The 22,255-nt window shown below is 43.4% G+C and overlaps 1 protein-coding gene across 2 annotated transcripts in view; it reads right to left on the bottom strand.

The window, feature by feature from the left end:
* Positions 1-7,494: 7,494 nt before the first annotated feature.
* The window catches only part of Insc (INSC spindle orientation adaptor protein), a 124,449-nt gene continuing 109,688 nt past the window's right edge, over positions 7,495-22,255 (bottom strand). The window contains exons 10-13 of one of the 2 annotated variants that reach the window (XM_087211604.1): positions 17,355-17,421; positions 14,439-14,594; positions 13,251-13,327; positions 7,495-8,089 (exon numbers count right to left, since the gene is read on the bottom strand). In XM_087211604.1, coding sequence (XP_087067730.1) covers positions 7,961-8,089; positions 13,251-13,327; positions 14,439-14,594; positions 17,355-17,421 — 429 coding nt within the window. In that variant the 3' untranslated portion in view covers positions 7,495-7,960. The remainder of the gene's footprint in view (positions 8,090-13,250; positions 13,328-14,438; positions 14,595-17,354; positions 17,422-22,255) is intronic. The other variant, XM_087211605.1, reaches the window with a different exon arrangement.

Consider the following 22,255-nt stretch of genomic DNA (forward strand, 5'->3'; position numbering starts at 1 on the left):
CTTTTTTCTTTTGCCCAACAATATGTTTTTGAGATGTCTCCACATGACAAATATTTCTATTTATAGTATTTTACTTAATGAATTTACCACTGTCAATTTTTTTACACACCAAAATTTAAAATGTCTACAAGGTTTAAAACGGCATGCAATTAGTAAAGAAAAACAAGTAACTTATATCTTGGGTTTAGATTACATGAGTTCTCTGGGTCTAACTCTTGCCTAGATTATATGGTTCTAACTCTATCTCACTACCTTACAATGTTATGATGTTATCCCTCAGCAGGCTCATCATTAAAGAAGTTTCAGGCAACAAAAGGAGAGCCACTTACTGCAGGGAGAAATCATTAAACACAAAAAGAGAAGGGCTGTGTTTAAATAATGAATGCTGTAAAATTTGAATTTGGTTTGAGAGAGTTCTAGGATGACAGCTGAATTTCCCAGATAAATGGTAAAACCTTTAGGAAGCAGGTGTGGGACCCATTCTGTGGTTGTCCTGGACTGGTCTTTGAGGAGATAACTGACCACACTGTCTTTTAGTCAAGGGTCACAGTGAGAAGCCAGTCATGCAAAGGGGTATTAATAAGTAACCTGAATGCTGCCGAAAGGCTTCCAACTCTTCTACAAGTAAACAGACTGCAGCCTCCTCTGCTCATCTGGAAGTTCCTCTGTCCAGGTTTTATCCAGGGCTGACCTGAGGTTTGGTAAAATGAATAGTCTTGATCTGAAAGGCAGAATGTACAACATCTGTGAGATGGACTTGTGTGGGCAACATTGGGGAGGAAAGGAAAGCTCAGCAGTACATCCAAGCACTCCACAAGGCCATCAAACTCAGGTCAGAGACAGATAAGAAATGATCTCCCTCAGGCAGGTTCTTAGAGAAAGCGAAAATGTCTGGTCATGTACTCTGAGCTTCTAGAACAAATAGAGCAATGGGGACTTCCTGAGGAGTATTTCTAGAGAAATAGATGTTGACAGCCATTGCTCAGAACCACTTCCTTCCTTTGGGATATTGTGACTTCCACATGTGAGCACCTTCGACTATTTTGTACCTCCATCTCTATTACTCTCTGAGGAACCCACAGGAGAAAGTTTCATGTCATTCCCAAATACTGGGCTCTTGACAAAAAATGCTGGAAAACTGGACAAGGTTTGTCTTCTCAAGGTGGGAAAGGAAATTGGATGTGAATTTTAAAGAAAGTTCCCCAACTTCCTTGCCTGTTACCTGAACCTTTAAAATATCTTATTCAGGACTTGGAAATCCTCTCTAGGAACCTCTACACACAAGTGCTGGAATGAAATGAGATGTTGAATGACCTCCAGTGTGCCATGTAACGCATTCTCCAAACCATCCAATCATCTAAGTGGGATTCCTCAGATAGACTTTCAACTTTGGAAGTACTTTAGAGATACAGGAAACTTCCATATTAAATTCTAAGTTCTAATTAAGAAAGTTTTCAAAAATCATTAAAATTAGCAGGGTCATTCCCCTCACCTCACTCCTTAAGGTGAGTGGATTTCAACAGAAAGCAGAGCAGAGCTGGAGTCATTGAGAGCAACCAAGACTGCAAAACAGAGCTTGTACCCCAGAGTTGCTCTTTCTGGGGCTTTTCCTATGGGCAGAAACCTGGGGAACTTTATTCACCTGGAGTGTGACTCCCACACTCCAGCTGTTGTCCATGGTCGCCATGACTGACACCAAAGTGAGAAACGTGTCCCTTGTAATTGTTGATGGTAAGTTATGTCTGTAGTGAGACCGATTCAGTCTCAGGATAGAGATGAGAGAAGCCAAGGACTTCAGAGAAAATACTGTGTTAATCATGTAACTAAAGTGACAAGTTTCTTGTTTCTGTATGATGCCAAAATTTGAAAATAAGCCTATATTCCTTTGTGGAATTTTCCAAGGAATTCTATTTGGACTCCAATTTCCTTTCAGGGTCACACGTGCATTGCACACACAAACACACACACACATTCATAATAAATATCCTCTAATTTCTGCTTCCATCAATTGTGTAAAACCCCCAAGGTTGTATAAGAAATGTTGATAAAAATCACAGTGAAGGAGACAATAAGGTTGTCGACGTAACTAAAATTTCTATAAAAGAATCATTGAAAATCTGTAACAAAAGTAAATTTAAAAGTAATTGTTCCCAAAGGCTGTTAGTCCCCTAAAAATGAAGTCTGTAAAGTATAATGTCCACTTTGATTTGTCTTTGATGCTTTACCCTGAAACTAGAAAAAGGGAGAGCTATTTTAGAGATTTTCTTTGGTTTGACCAGGAATTGTACCAGATTTCTATTTTCACTAAGGTTTATGTTATTCTAATTCCTGTTCTCCTTCTCCCAGAAATAATTTTCATGTATACTGCTATAATTTTAACAATGAAATAACTAAATATTGCATATTTGTGCATATGTGAGTTAAAATATAAACTATTTTTTCAAAGAGAATGTTTGATATTTTCCAAAATGTTATACTTCTACTTTTAAGATCACACACTGAGTTTATGTGCACACAAATTCATTAAAATGTACAAAGGGGAATGATTGTGAGCTTTAGTTAAATCCTGTCATCTCTTACTAGTTATGCGATCTTGAGCGAGACAGCTTCTCAGCACTCCAGTTTCCTTATTAATAAAAGGCACCAGTGATAACTGCTAAGCAGAGTTGTTAGGACTCTAGTGAAGCAGACCATCTGCATTGGCAGGTGCTCAAACATGGCAGCTACACTGCTCATTGATCCTATTTCTAGGGTCAAAGCCTCAGCTTTTCCACTCAATTGCTTTGTAATTTTAGGCATGTATCTTTATTCCTCCGTGGAGGATATAGATGGTCTCCAAATCCCTTGCAGGATGAATAGTCTCTGTTTCTAATATGGATATAATTTGAAGCTCTGTCCAGTATAACCAGGCAACCTAAATAGAAGCAAAACTTGAGTGTGATGGACTTTATTGTAGCCATGTTCAATGAGCACTTGCCAGGAGGCACCATTCTAAGCCCTTTCCAAGTATTAACACGTTTAATTCTCACAGCAACTTATGGTTAAGACGCCGTCATTATCTGAGCCACAGTGAGATATACATCTTGCCAAAGGTCACACAGTAAGGGAAGAATGAGGATTCAAACCAAGGTGGTCTGCAGTTCTAACCACTGCATTTTACAGCTTTTCTGAGGGGATTTCCCACCCAACACACACTCATCACTCTCCTATCTAAAATCAGAGGTAATCCCAGAACTCATTTTTTTCTTCTGTGAGACTACTGCAACTGTTTGTAACATGTTTTCTGGAGACTGGTGTCTGTGTAAAAGTGGCTCTTTGTAGAGTATATGGTGCTAAGTTCTCCCTTTCCTCCTAACTGGCCTCTGGAGTCAGATAGATGTGGGTTTGATCCCTACATCAGCATTGTGGCAGTGCCACTTTGTCTCTACAAGTCTCGATTTCCCTATCTGTAACGGAGATGCAGATGGGAATGTTATTAATAGCTCCTGACTCACACTTGAGACTAAAAGGGAATTCGGGGTAAAATGTGAGAATAAGAAGTGATACTGGGCAAAATGACCGAGTGCTGGTGGCACTCAGTAAATAGGATCCATGTTAATTTCATTCTTTGGTACAAACTTTAAACAGAGTCACTGAGCTAAGGAACAGTTGCTTCAACTGTGTCTTGTTCTGAGTTGTCAGATGAGGGGTTTTTTTAGTATATGTTTGTAGTTTATAATTTTTACATTTCTTTGTGGAGTTGGAACATGTACATAACACATCCTAATTCCCTTTTTCTTCCCCTTTCTCTCACCTCCTTCCATCTCTCAATCCATTTCCCATTTGAGAAAGATCTCCCTGCTTCCTGTTATCTACCTTTTATTTTGCTCTTTATAATTTGAGTTTTTAATATAAGAGAAACCATGTGATACTTGAGCTCATGTGTCTGATTTATTTCACCTGACACTATGGTCTCAGGATGCATCCATTTTCCCTCAAATGACTCGTTTGTCTTTATGGTTGAGTGGGTCTCCACTGTGTACATCTCTGTGATGACTTCCTGCCTAGGGCAGCCCAGATGCCCAGAAGCTGTTCATCTATGGCCTAGCTTGCAGTCCATACTCCAAGGCTACTCTACAATTGGTGAGATTTGGAGGGTCTCACGGGTTGAGGAAAAGTCATATGATCCTGGCTAGAGTTGGAGCGGAGGAGACACTTCCCCGTATTCTATAGATTTTGACTGTAAACAGATTCTATCCCAAGATTGATATCATCAAAGATTCTCTTTCAGAATTTCCATCTTTCTGAGTAGCTTTATTAAAAAAAAAAAGAAGATGATGATGATCAGTCTAGTCTTGTCCTGAGTTTTCCGTTCTATGTCCAATGCCCTTTTCTTGCTCCTCTTGTTTTGCTTATTAATAAGATTTCCTTTATGCATAACACCTCTCCTTGCTGTGAATTACTGTAGTGGGTCTTACAAAAAGACATTGCTGGAACACAGTAATTATTCTGAGGTTTAATACAGGCAGAGGTGAGACATGACGAAGCTGCAGGTCCTCTGAGGATAAGATCCTCTCACAGAGAATCTTACAAAGGTAGCTGACGTGCTGTCATTTGTGCCTGAGACTTTTGAATAGGCTGTCAGTTCCCTCAGTTTTAGATCTTCCTTTCCTATTCTTTATCACAACTTAAATGAGAAAATCAAACTTATGTGCCTCCTGCTCCTAGCCCTCTTTACCCCAAGCAAGAAAACTCAAAGGCCAAGGAATATTGTCATTAAGCAAAAAAAATTTTTTTTCTATTTGGTACATTTCCTTTAGCTTCTTTTTTGACCTCTTACCCACTGAAGTCAAAATTTAGTGATGACTGTCCTTTCAAACATCCTCCTCCTAGCACATGCCATCATTGATGCCCCTGCTTTACCATAACTGGTAGCTGGCATGGTCAGAGATAGGGTGGGTGGAGACAAGAGGGAAAGGTTGTTTTCGGTTCTAGATGCTTCATTTTGATGGGAGTGGTGAATGATGGTTTAGGGGTACTGACACATTTAGGTCCACCTCTACTCTCCTCTGTCCTGCTTTCTCCTCCTGGGTCTAATTGCTGAGGATTCCATCACTCTGACTCTCTCAGCAGAGGACTAGCCCATAAGAGCCACTGGTGGGAGATCAGAAGGTGGGAAGAGAGGTAATTTCCACTATTTCTGTCCTGCTACCTCCCTGCCAGGCTCCATGTCTCTGGCCATGGCTGATTTCCTAGGTTTCCACCACTGCCCCTCTCCTGTGGCTCCAGCTCTCAGTGGACTTTGATAACACTATTCTTTCATTTGATTGTTTTGCCCAAGGTTCCAGGGCTCACCACTGCTTTTAATCTCTGGGTGGTTCAGCATTCCTCCATACCTCCTTGAACTCTACCTACAAGTTTTAAATGAGTCTCTTACTAAAACATTTTTATTTGAACCATCTGTGTTCAACAGCTTTTTTTACCAGGATCTCACTGACATACACATACCCCAGACAAGTGTTACAACAGAGATTTTCAATTTTCAACATACATTTTACCCAGAGTTGTTCTTGTACTTTGTTCTCTCCCAGTTCTGTATTACTGAACAACTGGTATTGAGGAATGGGCAGACTTTTCCCCCAAGAGGCTGGGTGTTAGTCTTCATTCTGTATGCTTCTGGCAAAAATCCCTTGTTTCCCCTCAACACAGGCTTCAATTTCTTCAACTACAAAATGAGCAGTAAACTAGATCAGTGATACACAACGTGTGATCTCTCTAGGGTTTCCCAAGATGCTTTCAGGAATTTTGTAAAGTCAAAACTATTTTCACAATCACACCAAGAAGTTATTTACTTTTTAACTTGATAACATTTGCACTAATGGTGCAAAGGCAATGGGAGGTAAAATTGCACATCGCCGTAGTCAAGGCAGTGGTACCTAATTCTACTTTCAGACATTGCATTCTTCCCTGCCACACATATAAATTTTAAAAATACCAATTTCACTTAATATACTGATGGAGCAGAAAAAATGTGAACTCTATTGAATATTGCCCTTTGGTGTGTGGTTTGTTCTTTTAATTTTCCTTTATTCTGGGTGATAAAATGAACACCTCACTTCAGGCATTTCTGCTATGTACTGAAATAGGTATGTCAGTTTCAAGAAAAAAAAAGAATTCTCTGATTGTTTGAATTGCAAAGTGATTAGTTGCTTTTCCCACGGAACACTATTTTTACTGGAAATATTGACAGACAAACTATGGTTATTAATACTGAAGTATCTGGCAGACATTTTCTCAAAAATGAACAAAGTGAGGCTGTCTCTTCAAGGAAAAAATTGACAGTAATTGTTGCCAATGGTAAAATTTTGAATTTTTAAGCTTGATAGCTTCTCAGCATTTAAAGACTTTTCTGATGAGATCAGTCATGATATTAACAAAAGAATCCAAACTAAGATATATCAAAAACTTTATTCCTAAGATTGGAAGTCGAAATGGGCTCAGAAGGCCTCGGTGTGAACATAGAGTCTGCCATGTATTTGCTACCTCAACTCCATTGTCTCATGGAGAGACATTTCCTTATCTGTACAAAGTGCATTTATAGGGCAATATAAAACAAAAGTTCAGCACATCATCATTTCATGCAGGTGTTTTCTGTCATAATCATTATCATGTTAGGTGAAGGGACCTAGACATTACTTTTCTCTGTAAGATTTCAAACCAAAGACTCTGTAAGAGACATTGCCAGCTTCAGACCCTAGCACTACTTATTAACAAGTAACTTTGCGCAAGTGATTTAATGACATGATCACATATAATATATATGAATATACTAATTAATAATCATGTAATTATTGCAAGGAAAAATGAGATAATGCATGTTAGATGCTTAGCCCAGAATCTGATACATTAGGTTAATTCATTTAGGCTAGTAATTGGAAATTCAAGAAGTGTTTCTTGAATTGTACAAAATTATTTCACAATATGACAGCAGTAGAACTTTCAGAAGGATTCCCAGATTTTTGTGATACTTTCAACCAGTGATATTAGAAAACCAGCTCTCTAAAGAAATCAAAACCCTGATTTAGCACCTGCCTCTTTCTGAGGTATAAATGGTCCCATCATGACCATCTTCAAGCTACCAACATGAGGTCACTGAACAGGAAGTTGGGAAGGAATTTTCATAATTGTCCTTTGCGAGCCAGTGTGACCCAGCTCCAGCACACCCCTGCTTTCCAGTAGCCTTCTCAAGAGCAATTATTCAATAAGCTTCATCCCAGGATTCTATTCATTAGGAGATGGGAGAGGTTACAATGAGCAGTGGTGCCAAAGCAAGCTGAGTTTCTTGGGTCTTTGACCACATTATGATTTCTCATTAAATCAGTTAGAACTTGACACAGTTATGAAAACAAGAACTTTATGCATTTGTAATGATTGAAAAGGTTTTTGTGGCATGAAACGTTGGGAAACAAGAACTTTAAAGACACAATTTAGTCAGAAGAATCTGAGACACATTTTGCATTATTCCATTTATTAAAGAAAAACCTTTCTTTCCAGTATATGCTGTCCAGCTGTGAAATTCATTTAAAAATTTTTGGGAAGAGTGATTCTAACTTTTAAAAATAACTGCTGGGCAGCTAAGATACTCTGGTTCCAACATTTAAAAAAATTAGGCAAGATTATATAGTGAGAGTAGAGAAAGCAAGATGAAGTGAAATTATCCATGACAATCTGTCATATTAGCCATTATGCATTTCAGCATCTGCAACTGAAAAGCCACAGAAATCAAAAAATAGAAACAAAAAAGATTCCCAAGGACCACCTACTGTTTGATGATGTTGGTAGAAGACTCCACTGCCCATTTCATGTAAAAAATAAATTAGGTATAAATAAGGATGAGGAGAGGTGGTGTATACTCAGGTGCTTTGCAGGTGTGTACTCAGAGGGAATGAGAACAGGGCAAATACATTTCCTCCTATGCATGCTACACAAAACTCTCCTCCATGTTGCTGCAGAGTAAGAAGGAGTCCACAAGCCTGGGCTGGACCAGCTGCTGGAAGTCCGAGTCCTGGAGGCCTTCAGGGCAGACCCCAGCCAATCGACGCAGAGCAGCCTGGAGAGAAGACAGAAGACATGACACAAGTAGACTGGGTTCTGCTCGGGGCCATGTATTTCCTTCAGGTGCCCTGAGAGATACATTTCAAGAAATGGTGGGTTTACCAATTGGAGTTGATCATCATCTTGGCTACCTGGTACCTTAGTGACACTTTTGGTCTCCTGGTCACCATAGCACCCTGTCACGTGGATGCTTGGTTTCATTTGCACCTTGGTTACTATGGCAGATGTCATCTGAAAGCTCTTAATGATCTTACTAGTGATCTCACCATCTTGGTTCTTCAATCGTCTTAGGAACCTGCTCATTTTAAAGATCTGTCACTTTAAGGATTAGCGACATATTCAAGTTCAAACTGTGCTCTTCCTAGAGACTGGAACTACCAGAAGCATCAGTGGAATTACATTACTGCTTCCAGGTCCCAAGAGTAGATTGAAGCAGCAAAGACTATTTATCCATAAATCCAGTGAAGTCTTACACAAAGTACTGTGGGGTGGGGAGGAAAAGAGAAAGGCAGGGAGAACATAGAGTCAAAGCAGATAGGGATTCTGCAACTGAGCAATTCAAATCCAGCAAGGTGGGTGAGCAGAAGAGAGGGGCAAGCAGAACTGAACCCCAGCCCTCTCTCCCTGCCTTCTCCAAGTGTCAGGCATGCTACACCTTGATGGCCATGAGCCCTGGCCCATGCACTTCCCTGTGGCACAAAGTTCCTCCCCACTCCTCTCTAACCAGCAGATGCTGTTATGTCGTGTCGTTCACCGTTCCCTCCTCTGGGAAACCCTCCCTGACTGCCCAGAAACAGAGACCGTCCATCCTCCCCTGTGCATGCACACCCCCTGTGCTGAGCTCAGCCCTCTCATACTTGACTAGAACTGCTTGTCAGGTGTTTACCTCCCGAACTAGATTCTCGGATCCTCAAGGGTAAGAATCATGTTTTGTATTTCTGTGCATCTATAGCAGGCAGCACAGGGTGTGACACCTGTTTGTGGAAAAGAAGTGAACAAATGAAGTGCTTAAAACTGAGGTCTACTGATAGAGCCACCTGAGCCTGTAAATCTGAACTGAGCACCTACCTAAACCACCTGTTCACCACTGAACTGAGACAAGGCACTCGAAGGGCCAGGTGGATATAACTCCCTCCCTCCTCCTGAGCATATACACAACACCCTCACACACCCTTGGGAGCAGAGAGTGGGGGAATATCTAGAATGGCAGGACAAACAAGGAAGGAGGGACTATCTATTGACTATCTACCCATGGTACCTCATGCAACCTCTACACCATGCTGCAAGGTAATTACCATGATCTCCATTTTAGACATATGGGAACTGAGGCTCAGAAATGGAAAGTGATCTTCTCAAGATCACACAGCAGCCCAACTCCTACTATACACACAGGCAGGATGTTGCAGCCCCAGGACACCAGGTTAAGGTTGGAGTGAGCACACAGCAGAGCCAGAGTGCGTTACCTAGACAAGGTAGGAAGCCTGTTGCTAAGAAATCAGGCCAAGCAAGTTGAAAGGGAGATTTGACCTTGTTTTTGGAGCCACAGATGTTGTCATGTCCAAGCCAAAGCAAGAAGAAGGAATGTATGTCTCTGTGCACAAGAATGAGGTCTGAGACACTGATGGTGGGGAACAGACACCCTAGGCGATCTCTAGCAAGTCCTGCCTTCGCAGGGGCCTGACTTACCCCAAGGGCCAAAGAGGCTGAAAGCCCAGAACTTTCTGATTTTGCATTATTCCAACAGGGAGAAATAATCCCACTGATGTCACAGTGAAAACAGAACCAGGAAACATCCCGCAGGTGAGGGCGTGAGGTCACGCATGCATTTTACTTCATCATGGGTAAAAATAAAGCAAGGGTGGGGGACAAAGAGAGACAAAGAAGTGGGGAGACCCACCAAGAGAGCAAATGAAATAGAAGAGCACTGGCAAGATGGGAAAAAAAGAAAAGACAACCACAAGGAAACTGAACACAAAGAAAATATTAAACGGAGACAAAGACCAACTTGGTGAAGGAAAAGAGATGGAGAAAGGAAGAAAGATGAACACAGAGAATAGTGACAAAGAAGAAGAGAGAAAGGAGGAGGAATGAAGAAAGGGAATACTAAGAGAGAAAGTAACCCCAGAAGAGAGAAAGAAAAACTACACAGCAGAAAAAGACAGAGAGAGTAGTCAGAGATACCCCATGGTCCTCAGAAATTGTACAGGATGAGAACTCCACACCAGCTCAGAGTACCCACTCCTGAGCACCCTCACAGGGCCCCGCACCCTTCCCAAGCCTTGCTTGTATGCTCTGTTTTCCTGGACTGGTTAACACCCAGTCATCCCAGAATCTCACTCTCAGACAGTTTGAAAACACCCAAGTATTCAAGGAGTCCAGCAGCCTGCCCACAGCTGCTTCATTAAGGAGAAGTCAGTTCTGGTGGCAAGCAGTGAGCTGTGCTGCCACTTTACCAGACGTGGACAGGATTATTGAACTTTCCTCCCTCCACCTTTGAAACTGGAAATAAAGCCTTGGACAGAGCACGAAAGGTAGCTCCCGACTCCATCTACCATGCCAGGCTCCAAGTGGTACCCCAGAAGCCAGGGTACCACACCCCCATGGTGGAGCCCTTCTGGGGACAAGCCATGGACATCCACCAAGACAAGGGACAAGGCTGCCAATTCCACAGTCAAGCAATAAACAGCCACTAAACTTAAAGTCCTGTGGAAATACACAGATCCAGGAAAAGGCCCTTGCCCTAAGAAAGTTCTAGGCTGGAGGGGTAGGGGGAGAAATACAAGCACAAATCCTTCCCCTTGAGTCATCAAAGTGAGACCAGGGCCATAGGGAGTGGGAAAGAAAGAACATGCCTGGAAACAAGATGGTCTTGCCAAAAAAAAAAAAACATGGCCTCTAGAGCCAAGCAGATCTGTGTTTGAATTCCAAGAACCCAGAACACAGGTAATAAACCTGAGTCAGTGGGACATCATAAAATCCAAGAGAAGAGGTCCAGGCACATGCTGTGCAGTCCCCTCTCTGCACCATAGAGGGCTCCTGGAAAACATCAGGAAAGAGGGAGTTAGATGGCAGCCTTGAACAATGGACAGGAGTTTAATAAAGAGTTTTCTGTACAGGGTCATCAGCCTTAGGGGCAAGTTGGAGCCACTGAAGGACTGAACAGGAAGTCAGGAGAGACCACAGATAATGGAGAACCACGGACAGTTCTATGGTGGTTTCATGGAAGTGCCGTGACTGTAAACTGTGATTAGAAAAATTACCTCAGCAGCCACATGGAAGATGGATTAGGGAGGAAGGGGCTCTCTTCAGCATCTAAAACTTGTCCACAAGACCAAAGGAAATCCCTTTTCCACTTGAAAGCCCTGTGAGTGATTATGGATAGCAGCTAAACATGTATTCTCCTTCAAACTAATAGTAAAACTAACAATCATAATAATAACCCTCATATCTAAGAGGAGCTGACCAATCCCCAGGTGCTTTTGGCGCTCCTGACATTTCCTCAGAGCCTGTTCCGTCTGGCACTTTCTGGGTGCCAGAGTGGTAAAGATAATGGTAGTCAGGGCCAATCATTATGTGTTTGCCAACCATTGATTTGCTTGCTAGATCAAGCAAACTTAAGAAGGTCTGAGAACTGGAGGAAAAAAGAAGTTAAATCTTTAATTTTACCAACCTCTTACTGAAACTTAGCATTTCCTTCAGCTGTGAATGTAACAACAAACCATAAAGTCTTAGCAATCTCTATACTTATTCATCAGTAGAAATCGAAGACGTTTTCACGTCCCATTAGAGATGTTGAAGATACCTCCAGGTATCATGTGCAGTCATTGCTAGCCAACAATACTTATGAGACCCACTGCTAGATTAAACTGCTTATGTAACGTGTGGATTAAAAAGCACAGGTGTTAGAATCTCATGTGTTGAAATGTTAATAATTATTTAATGTAATTGGTCTCCTTTTTAATTATATATTTTTTTATTTTATGCATTTCAAACATTATTCTGAGAAGAAAGCTTCCAGAGGCACAAAAGAGTTACTAGAACCCTGCATGTCCCAGAATAAAAGCTACGGGGGAGCAGAGACTTTTGTCTGTTTTCTTCAGCTATGTCCCCAAAGCCTAGAAAAGTGTCACCTAAAATCATTCAATAAATGCCCATTGAACAAAATTTTTAACACTCTGACTTACTCAATGTGACACAGCTCATTAATGGTGAGTGTGGGGCAGATCTGCCTAGTTGCAAGGCCCTACTATTTCTACAACAGCACAATGCCTGTCAGGAACTCCAGGAAGGAGGTGAGCTTGGTTAAATAATGGGGTGAGGAGAGGGCTTTGCTGTGGCATAGCCTGAAGGATCCTTAGATTCATCTCTTCTCCCTTGTGTTCTTTGGGGAGCAAAGATACGGCATTCTCTCCTGAAAGTTAAATGGCCCCGTTTATACAATGACGCCCCAGCTATTCAGTGCTTCCAACTGGAAGTCACTCTGCTCTGGGCTTTGTTGTAGTCCCACGGGAAGGAGTGGATAAATAAAATGGCCATTCTCCATCAGCCACGCATGGCTGCTTGCTTCGTGGTAGACCTGAGCATCAAGGACTTGGGTCAGAATCTCCAAGGATGCACTTGGTTGGGTTCAAGATGAAGAGCCTGGTGGCCGGTTGAACAATCCTCTCTGTCCTATCACGCTCCCTCCCATCCTATCCCAAAAAGGAGGGGGAGCCGCAGTGCTGGGAGAGCCCAGCAGAGGGATTTCCTCCAGCAGGAAAAGCAGGCTTTTCTCATAATGTCCACTTTGGAACATGAAGGTGACATCTGTATCCCGGCTCCCACATTCTGTAGGCACCGTGATGTCAGTACCACCACCTGGCCCTGTGCAAGCTTGCCGCTCTGCCTTTGAGCTGCTAAGATTCCCCAGAACCTAAAACACTGCTAAAAGGAGCAGTTTCTCACTACCCGCTGTTCACATATGCAGTCTCCTATAATTTTCACTGCAATTTTATTAAAGGAAATAAGTATTACAATTATCACTATTTTAGAAGAAAAGCTGAAGCCCAGAGCAGTTAAGGCTTTACCCAAGCCAACCACAGCATAGCCACCTCTCCTGGCCTCTCGTCTGTAATCCCAAAGGCCAGGGGCGAAGCTGGGGCAGCCTGAGAACTCACCAGGCAGGCCACGAGCACAGCATCACTGCTGTTCCTTTCCGAAGGAGATCTGCAGAGCTCGATGAGACGGGACACACCTGCAGGGACACAAGGGGAACTGATCCAGGGGTTCTGGCCTCTCTGGCACACAAGGTCCCACTGCCCCCCAGTCAGCGAGGAGGGAGCCTCGCCCCACCTGAAGGAGCGTGTGGTGCAGACTTTCTACAGACCTTCATCAAGGGCAGGGACGACTAGAGCATCAAAGCCAAACCCACCAGTGCCAAAACAGTGGCCAAGACAGAGTTTACAATGAGGAATTGCCCATCTCACCGAGGAAGAACTTCCAGTTTAGGCACTTCTAGTTTCACTGTGATTGTTTACATCCATGCCAGAGAAATTTCTCTGTTTCTTTCTTTTTCCAATTGCTTATTTCATTCAAAAATACATATTACAGCTAAAATTATAGAACACTACAGGCTTTATTAATGCTTTCTAGGGCTTTACTGAGGAAAGGTCACCACACCACACCTGAAGCCTCGCCCCCAAGTTGAAACATTCTTGGACCCAATCAGATAAGTGTAGTCTACTTCCTCTGTGTGCCAAACATGCTTGGAGCTTCACTGCTATGATAATCAAAAGCAGATAATTTTTCCCATATCTGTCACCCCCACAGGGCTCTAAGGTCAACAGTGTCATAGTCGATGTTATTGCCTGGCACTCAGAAAAGAACTCAGCATATTGTGAGTGCTCTGAAACTCTCTCTCAGGTAATAAGTAGCTAACAATGTAACAATGAATGAGTGATTTAATTAGTGAATTAATGAATCATTCAATAGTAAGTGAATTAATGAATAGGTAAATGACTCAGTGAACAAATGAGTGCATAAGTAAATGAATGAATAAATAAATAACTGAATAAGTAAATAAATGAGTAAACAAAAGAGTGAAAGAATGGTGTCCTAATTAACAAGAGAGTCCACAGGTGAATGACTGTCCGGGGTGACTTTTCCCACTCCACACTCTTCCTCTGTTTTGTTTCAGCCCCAGGTAATAAACTAACCTACGACATCTATCCTAGCATTTCCCAGAAGCCAGAGATTGGACTCACCCAGGCTAGCCCTTGTCCTTTGCCCACTGACTCCACTGTGAATTACAGTTGCTCCTACCCCAACCTGACCACTCCACTCCAGCCACAGCCACCATCACTTACAGCTAAGCCGTACGGCTTCCCGTGCCACCTCTGGGTCTCGGCTGAGACGGGCCAGCGTCACTGCAGCTTTCTGTTGGACCCTCTCACAGGCTGCCACTTCGGCGGGGGTCCCTGACCTTGGCTTCTCAGACAGCATGCCCATGATGAGCTGGACCCCTGAGCAGGAAGCAAAAAACAGTTAGTGCCCACTCCCAGCGGTCATCCCTTCCCATGGAGCCAGACGGACAGCACAAGACTCAAGCACAGGCCCTCAGATGCTTTGGTGGGTCTCAATCAGAGGGAGTAAACTGGACAAAGCCACCTCTACTCTTCTTCTATTCCTTAGGGGTGTGTCTGATTTCATGTACCAAGTCACTAGGGAGGGACAACTGGAGGACATCCTCATTTTTAAAATGTTTGTATGATTATGTCTGACACTGTGCTAAAGGCACAGTAAACACACAATCTCCCAAAACCTTCCAATAGTTTCATGAACGAGGTCCAATTATAATTCTACTTTGAGGCTCAGGGAGAGGGGAGGCATCATGCCCAAAGTTGCACAGTTGGTATGTAGAAGAGCTAGTGCCGGAACTCAGACATGTGGTTCCTGTCCATCATCTCTTCGCCTCTGATTCTGGCTGCATCTGAGACAGGTCCTGAAGTGATGAGCTCCCTAGTGGAAGGGGACCCATGTCTAGGCTGGATAATCACTAGATCAAATGTTTTAGAGTGACTCGAGCACTGGTAAACGGTGAGATTTTGGCCTGATTTTTAGTCTGCTGAGAAGACTAATCCTCCCACGAAGCCAGATCTGTCTGCTGTTTGTTGTGCAAATCATATCCAATACTGCTGCCAGCCTGCCTCTGCCCACCCTTTTTTTCTGCAGAGGATGCCTCTTTCCCTCTAATTCTCTTAACAACTCCCATTCTGCAGGTTAATAGCTGAAGTCTACCTTGTGTGTGAGCTGTTCCCCAAATGCCCTAGTCGGTACCCACCTTTTTAGCACCCAGTGGTAACTGCCAGCTCAGAATTTAAACTATGCATGACTCAAAGATGTATTGTGTTTTTTAAATCCACACAGCTTCTAAAAATGTTCAAAGTTTTTTAATATTCAAATTGGGAGAGTTCCATAAAAATCTAGATTTCTGATTTCTAAACAATTACCTCCTAATCTGACAAAAGTAGGCCCACATTTCTTCAGGTCAAGAAGCTTATTTATAATCCTACTCTTTTTAAGGAGATGACCCGTCCATGCTGAGTCCTCCTCATGGGTTCCCATTACCTGCCTGGGTCCCACAGGCATCTAAGTTTGCAACCTGTGACTCAGACCATGGGCTCCCAAAGCCCAGCACAGCAGGGCTTGCCCCATCTAGACCTGGCAGTCTTGCTGTCTTCCGGTGGCCTCTGGTTGCATTACCACCAGGAGTGATCCCTCAAATCCTTCTCCACTTTTGTCAATGGTTCCTTCGTCAAACTTTAGTTAAACCCCGTGAGATGTGAGACTGCAGTGCTTCCCAAAAGAACACACAGGTTTGGAAAGTGCTCGTTCTGCCCCAGGCACTCTCAGAATGCTCGGTGGTCACGCTCACATCCTCCCCATCAGGTAGACATTGCTACTGCTCCCATTTTGCAGATGGAAAGACAGAGAAATCTTACCATTAGTCAATAACCAAGCCAGGATTCAAGCCGAACGGTATGGTTGCCGTTTCCATACTCTCGAGCCCTACGCCATCCTCCCTGCATCCCATTATTATTGTGCCATTGCTTTTGTCGAGATAGGCTTTCCTCCTGGGCTGTGAACCGGTCTAGGGCTAGAACTTACTCCACTCTTCACTCTCGCTGTCCAGCACAGTGGCAGGCACATACTAGCCCTCAATAACTGTGGGCTGAGTGAATCATCCAATAGCATTTTGTAAACCATAAAACCCTCTCTAGAAGCTGGACATCCCGATCTCAGACCCACAGACCCATGGAGGCCACTCCCACCGTCCCCTCGAACAGAAGACTAAAATGCTGACAGCAGAGTGCACAAATAAAACCACACAACCTCTCAGCCTCAGCTGGCTCTGCGCTGTTTCTCGTTATTAGCTCAATCACATAAAATTAACAGAAAATGATGTCTTTCAATTAGTACTAGAGCGGTGGGGGGTGGGGAAGTGTATGTTTGTTAAGACAGCAGGGCAGCCCGAGACAAGAGTTTCACTGGAGCTGAGGCCGCGGCCCAGGCTCTCAGCTCACTCGGCCTCATTAGCGTCTCTGGTCTCCAACCGGTTGCTAATTGCTCCCTTATTTCCCAGTCACAGGAAGCCCGAACTACACCAGCTCTGTTCCCAGCTGCAAGGCAGCCACCCTGTCCTCTGCAGACACCGACACCGACCGGTTAGATCAGCTTCCAGACCAACAAACCTGGCCCCAGTGCACTTGGACCTTTGTGACACCGTCAGCACAAGGTGGGACAGGGGAACAGGTGGCAGAAAAGATGTTCTCAGGCTGGCCTGACCCCATATCCACTCTCACCCCTTCCCATACACGTCAGCTTTCTACTGAGGTCAGATCCAGAGAGCTAGGAACAATTGACAGCTGGAAGGCACGTATTAGTAGGAATAGGTTTTTACTTTTTGAGGTCATAATGAAATATCTGCTTTCTCTTCACCAGCCTGGTTAAAATAGGAACCATCCCGCCACCCCATTTTATTTTCCCCATGACACGATTGCCATCTGACATTCTCTATCTTGTTTTTCACTGTCTCTCACTAGAATTTAAGTCCATGGAAGCAAATAGACATTCATATATTGGCCCACTTGCACATGGAAGCACAGAGGAAGGCACACATACATATTCGTATGCATGTGCAGAGGCATTCACATAGCACAAAGGCACATGGCCCTGTATACCCAAATCATCCATACAGCATGTGCACTGCTGCCGGGACATACCATTCTCCTGAATGATGTCAGAGGCACACTGCTCCAGGACAGACATGTTCGCCAAGATGGTCACAATCTGAAAAAGGGAAGTGAGAGACTAGGAAAGTGGGCACACATGATCCAGATGGTGCTCTACAGGCAGGTTAGCTGGGGTTATGAAACTGCCTTTAGCCCATGATTCCTTACTGTCCCCCTACCCATTCTTTTGTGGCATTTTCTTCCAGACTTGTGGGGTGCTGCCACTTGGATGTAGTCTCCAGTAACAGATACCCATTCATCAGTATATGTTTCTGGGATAATAGCCAGGCCCCGGAACCCCACTGGAGAGAACAGCATTACCCTGGGTGAAGCTGGGGCTCAGCTGTCATTGTGCAGGACCCCTCCAGTTCCATGCTCTAAAATGCAGACAGAACTGGAGGCCCCTGGCCCTGCTACCTCCTCCATGCTAGTTTGTCCTCCTGGCAGTCCGCCCTGTCCTGGTTTGGATTCCCCCACCCCAGCTTCTTTGTGTGACACTGACTCCCACCTACCTTCAACCTGAATAAATGAAGGCTGAGTTCAAGGTAGACAGCAGACATAAGAAGAGAAAGCATTACAACCAAGCATCAGTTATTACTGAATATGGAGTCCCAAAAGAAAGTTCTTACTCAGCTATACTTTAAAAGTCTCTGGTCTATAATCCTCACTTGTCAGTCAGCATGGAAGGACTGTGCCTTTAGTAATGGGGTTCTGACACCAGGTGGACAGTCAGCCTTGGTTACAACCTCATCAGCTACAATGCACTGCAGCCTCCCAGCATAGTTCAAGGAGCTCAGCAAACTCATAGCACAAAAGTTGGCAAATGAGCCAACAAGGGACCCCAAACTGTAAAGGATGCCCAAACCCCAGTGGAATATATTGAAAATGTGTTGCCTATTAAGTTACCACTCATAACACTGCTCCTGAAATAAGCAGCAGAACGAAAACTCGCCCACCTTCGCAGAACAGCACTCTGAAATGGTAGCTAAAATAAATGACAAAAGAAACACCAGTCTCATCGGTGCCAGCCTACCCTCCTGAAAACTTCCTCCAAAGTTGCAGCACCCTTTCAGCAAAATCCATACCTCCACTTCAGAGACAGCAACTGACTGTCCAGAGCACATTCAGGAAGCTTTGATTGTAAAACTGGATACCAATATGATGTTTACCAAGAAAGAAGATTATCTTGATTTAATTGGTGTAATATTATCATATTACTCTGGGTAATAAAGCATTTAAAATCTCTTCTCTTCAGGGCCGGGGATTTAGCTCAGCGGTTCCACCGCCTGCCTCACAAGTGCAAGGATCCAAGTTAGATCCCCAGTACCAAAAAAAAAAATCTCTTCTCCTCAACAGAAAGTAAAAAGCTTGCCATATTGTTAGAATATGTGGTGTCCCTTCCCTTCTCCACACATGCTGAGAGGGACTCAGCATTCTCAGGTGGCTGCAGCACCTCTAGATAGCAGCCCTTTCCAACTCTGACGTGCCTGGAGTCTGCGTGAGTAAGCAGGACTAAAAGAGCCATCAGAGAGGGATGACAGAATTTTATTCCAAAGTAAATGATGCAACACCCAGTGTCTTATGAGGGGGGTGACAAGGCTCATGTTTGCATTTTAGAAAGATAGAACTACAAGAGGTTTAGTTCTCAAAAGTGCTTTTTTCCCCACCTTTTAGGATTGTGTTTGTTGGCTGAAATAGAAGGAGTGAGAGGGAAAACGTGAGTTAAAGATGCAGTCAAAAAATAGAACATTCCCCAGGATGCATAATGTGACAGACTTAAGAGTGAAGAGGAACAAGGCCAAGTTCGTGTCCAGGTATGGTTCATCTTGTTTTCTCTGAACGGCTAGAGGTGGCGGGAACATGGCCCTTTTCCCACCACACAGGGCTGCTACACTACAGCCATCACCAGATTGGTCCCTCTGAATAAGGACATTTCTTTGACATGGAGATTCATGAAGGAAAGATGGAAGGAACAAAAGGAGGAGGGAAGGAGGGACGGAAGGAAGGAAAGAAAGAAGGAAGGAAGGAAGGAAGGAAGGAAGGAAGGAAGGAAGGAAGGAAAAACCTTTGTCTGCAGCAATGAGTTCATTACCTGGCAATTATTATCGTGTCACAGGCACCAGGTAGGTCTTTGTGTCAGACTAATTTAGATCCTGTTAATGAAAATTACTTCCTCTTTACAGAGCCTGTACCCCATGTGGTTTTCTGGAGGTGCAGATGAAGTATTCAATTAAGCACAATTTTAATAAATGCCAATTATGCCCTGCCTTGAGTCTCCCTTTCGAAACATCCTTGCATGTACCATGATCTAGAGGGGAAAGAGGTCAATGTTTCATCAATCAAACCCACGGCTGGGATTCTAGGGACAACTGGTTTACCTGAATGGATACAGGCAATGCTGTCAGGGGTCAGGAACCATTCAGTTTCTGCTGTTCCAGGATAATTCACTCCCATCTGATGGTGTGCAATTAAGTTTTATTTTTCCCGAGTCCATTTCTCCTGTTCCCCTATAGTTATGTGGTGAATGCAGAGGATATTAACTTTGAGAGAGACCCTAGATGAGAAGTGGTAGTGGCTAAATGCATGGATCATCCTAGGTTCAAAGCCTGGCACAATTGCTTATTTTCCATATGATCCTATCCATGTTATCTACCTCTTATGCCTTGGTTAACAAAAATGCATGAGTTTCCTGTTACTGCTATAACAAATTACTACAAACTTGGTGGCTTAAGATAGCACAATTTTATTAACTTGCAATTCTGGAGGTCAGAAGTCCTAAATGGATCTTAAGAAGCTAAGGTATCAACAGATCTGCATTCCTTCTGAAGGTTCTAGGGGAAAATCCATTTCCTTGCCTTTGTCAGTTTTTAGAGGCTGCTGCATTCCTGCTGTTTTCTGACTAACTGTGCCTTACTTTTATAAGGACAGTGTGATTATATTGGGCCCATCTAAAAATTTCTATACCAAGATCATAATTAATCATCATGTGCTAAGTCCTTTTCATGATAAAAGGTAGCTCCATACATTTTAAGGATTAGGACACAGGTATCTTGGGGGGAGGCATTATTTGGCATACCATAGAGCATTTGATAAATTAATAGTTCATCAAGCATCCAGAATATTTGTTAAATACAATGAATATAACCCACCTCTGAGGAGCAGAGCCTGAAAATACCCAGGCTTGGAAGCTGGGGTCCAAGAGCACTGACCCATGTAATACCCAGTGTGTACGGGGCTGAGCACTGCTGTTGCCTGGGTAAACTATAAATTGGAGATCCCCAAAAGGTAAAAATGGCCTTAAAGCAGGTGCTACCCTTCCAGCCAGAGGAATAACTAACTTCTATGGCATTCTAAAATCATTTTTTGTTTGGTCTCCAGAGACCTTAGGAAAATTGACATGAATAGTAATTGGCCCAGAATAGCAGGGGTGCTCCCATGCCACTGGTTCCAGAATAAACACCCCCGTATGGTAGGGAGGTGGGTGGCAAAGCCTTTTGATATCAGCACACACTGCTCTGAGGAAAAGACTCAGCTGGTGCTGGCCAGAGCAAGTGTTCAAGAAACACAGCGTGACGGTGTGGCCCAGTCCTGCCTCACACCCTTAGCAATATTTCAAGTCAGCCCACCTCACAGCCTGACTGCCCACACCCTCCCTCATTTGCTATAGTGTTAACTAGCCCTGAAAACAAACAGCATGAAAGACAAGTGAAGAATACCCAAAACACTCAGCAGAGACCAGTGTTACCATCTAATAGACCTTCTAATACAGAAAATGGCCAAATATTTAATGAAAAGTTGTGATTACTTTCATGCTGTGCAGGAATTAAGACAAAAAGGCCAACAGCTCATGTGACTGTAATCAGAATTACTCTATAATTGCTAGATACAATATTTGAACTGCTAGCATCACTGTGTTAACTCTCTGAATGCTGTGGCAACAATGCCAGCTGAGCTTCGCCACCAGCAAAGTCCCTTCCAGCCTCTAGGGAGTCACGTCCAACCCTTGGTCCCATGTGGCTCTGGACGGGTAGTCAAGGGCCCCACAACACTGTAAACTTTTACTGGTATTATGTGATTTCTTTAATGGTTTTTTTTAAGACTGGATTGCACAGTGCTCAAGCACAGATGGCTTAGTGACAACGGAAAGCTGTGTGAGGCAGGTTGCAGTTCAGTGCTAACAACATCTCCTGCATGCACCGTACACGGGCAGCCACATCCACACCCGTTTGTGTCAGATGTCACCTCTGCTTGTCCTGTTCTGCGAGTAAAATGCAGCGATTTCTGCTAATAGTATTTCCAAGCTACTTCCACCTGTGTGTGTCTATGAAAGCAGACATTTACTGTGATCAAGCAGACATGTAAATTTTCTTATTAATGATCAAATGGGCTGGTTGTGTTATTTCATAAAATAATTTAATAGGTTAAAAATTTCTAAAGGAAGTTTTGTTACTTGTATACAATAGCTACAGGATACATTTTATATAAGGCCCAAGACAATTCCTCTTCACTCAGTGAGGTCCAGGCAAACCAAAGGTTGGATGCCTACCTGCCCCTTCTTCACACCACTACCTCTGTGAAAGAGCGGAAAGAAGCACAACAGACACTGGTTTGAAGGGCCAAAGGGTCTGGCATTTCTGGTAAATGGTCTCCTGATGAGTGGTGTTCACAATGAAGTTCCGGGATTGCTTCAAAAACTGGCCATTCTAAAATGCCAAGCAGACTATAAACCTTCGTAGGAAGTAGACACAACACCTTCTACCTTTGCAAAAGCAATTTTTGAAAGCCACTAAAGGCCCTGATCAGTAAAAGTCTCTGCTTTGAGTTAGAAAAAATAACCGGATTCTTTCCATCCTAGATTGTCACTGCTTGACAGGCAAGGTCTTTTCCACCCC

The sequence above is a fragment of the Heterocephalus glaber genome, unplaced genomic scaffold, assembly GCF_053883595.1.
Source record: "Heterocephalus glaber isolate CG9 unplaced genomic scaffold, H.glaber_assembly_v1.0 deba00001428, whole genome shotgun sequence".
Classification (NCBI taxonomy): Eukaryota; Metazoa; Chordata; class Mammalia; order Rodentia; family Bathyergidae; genus Heterocephalus; species Heterocephalus glaber.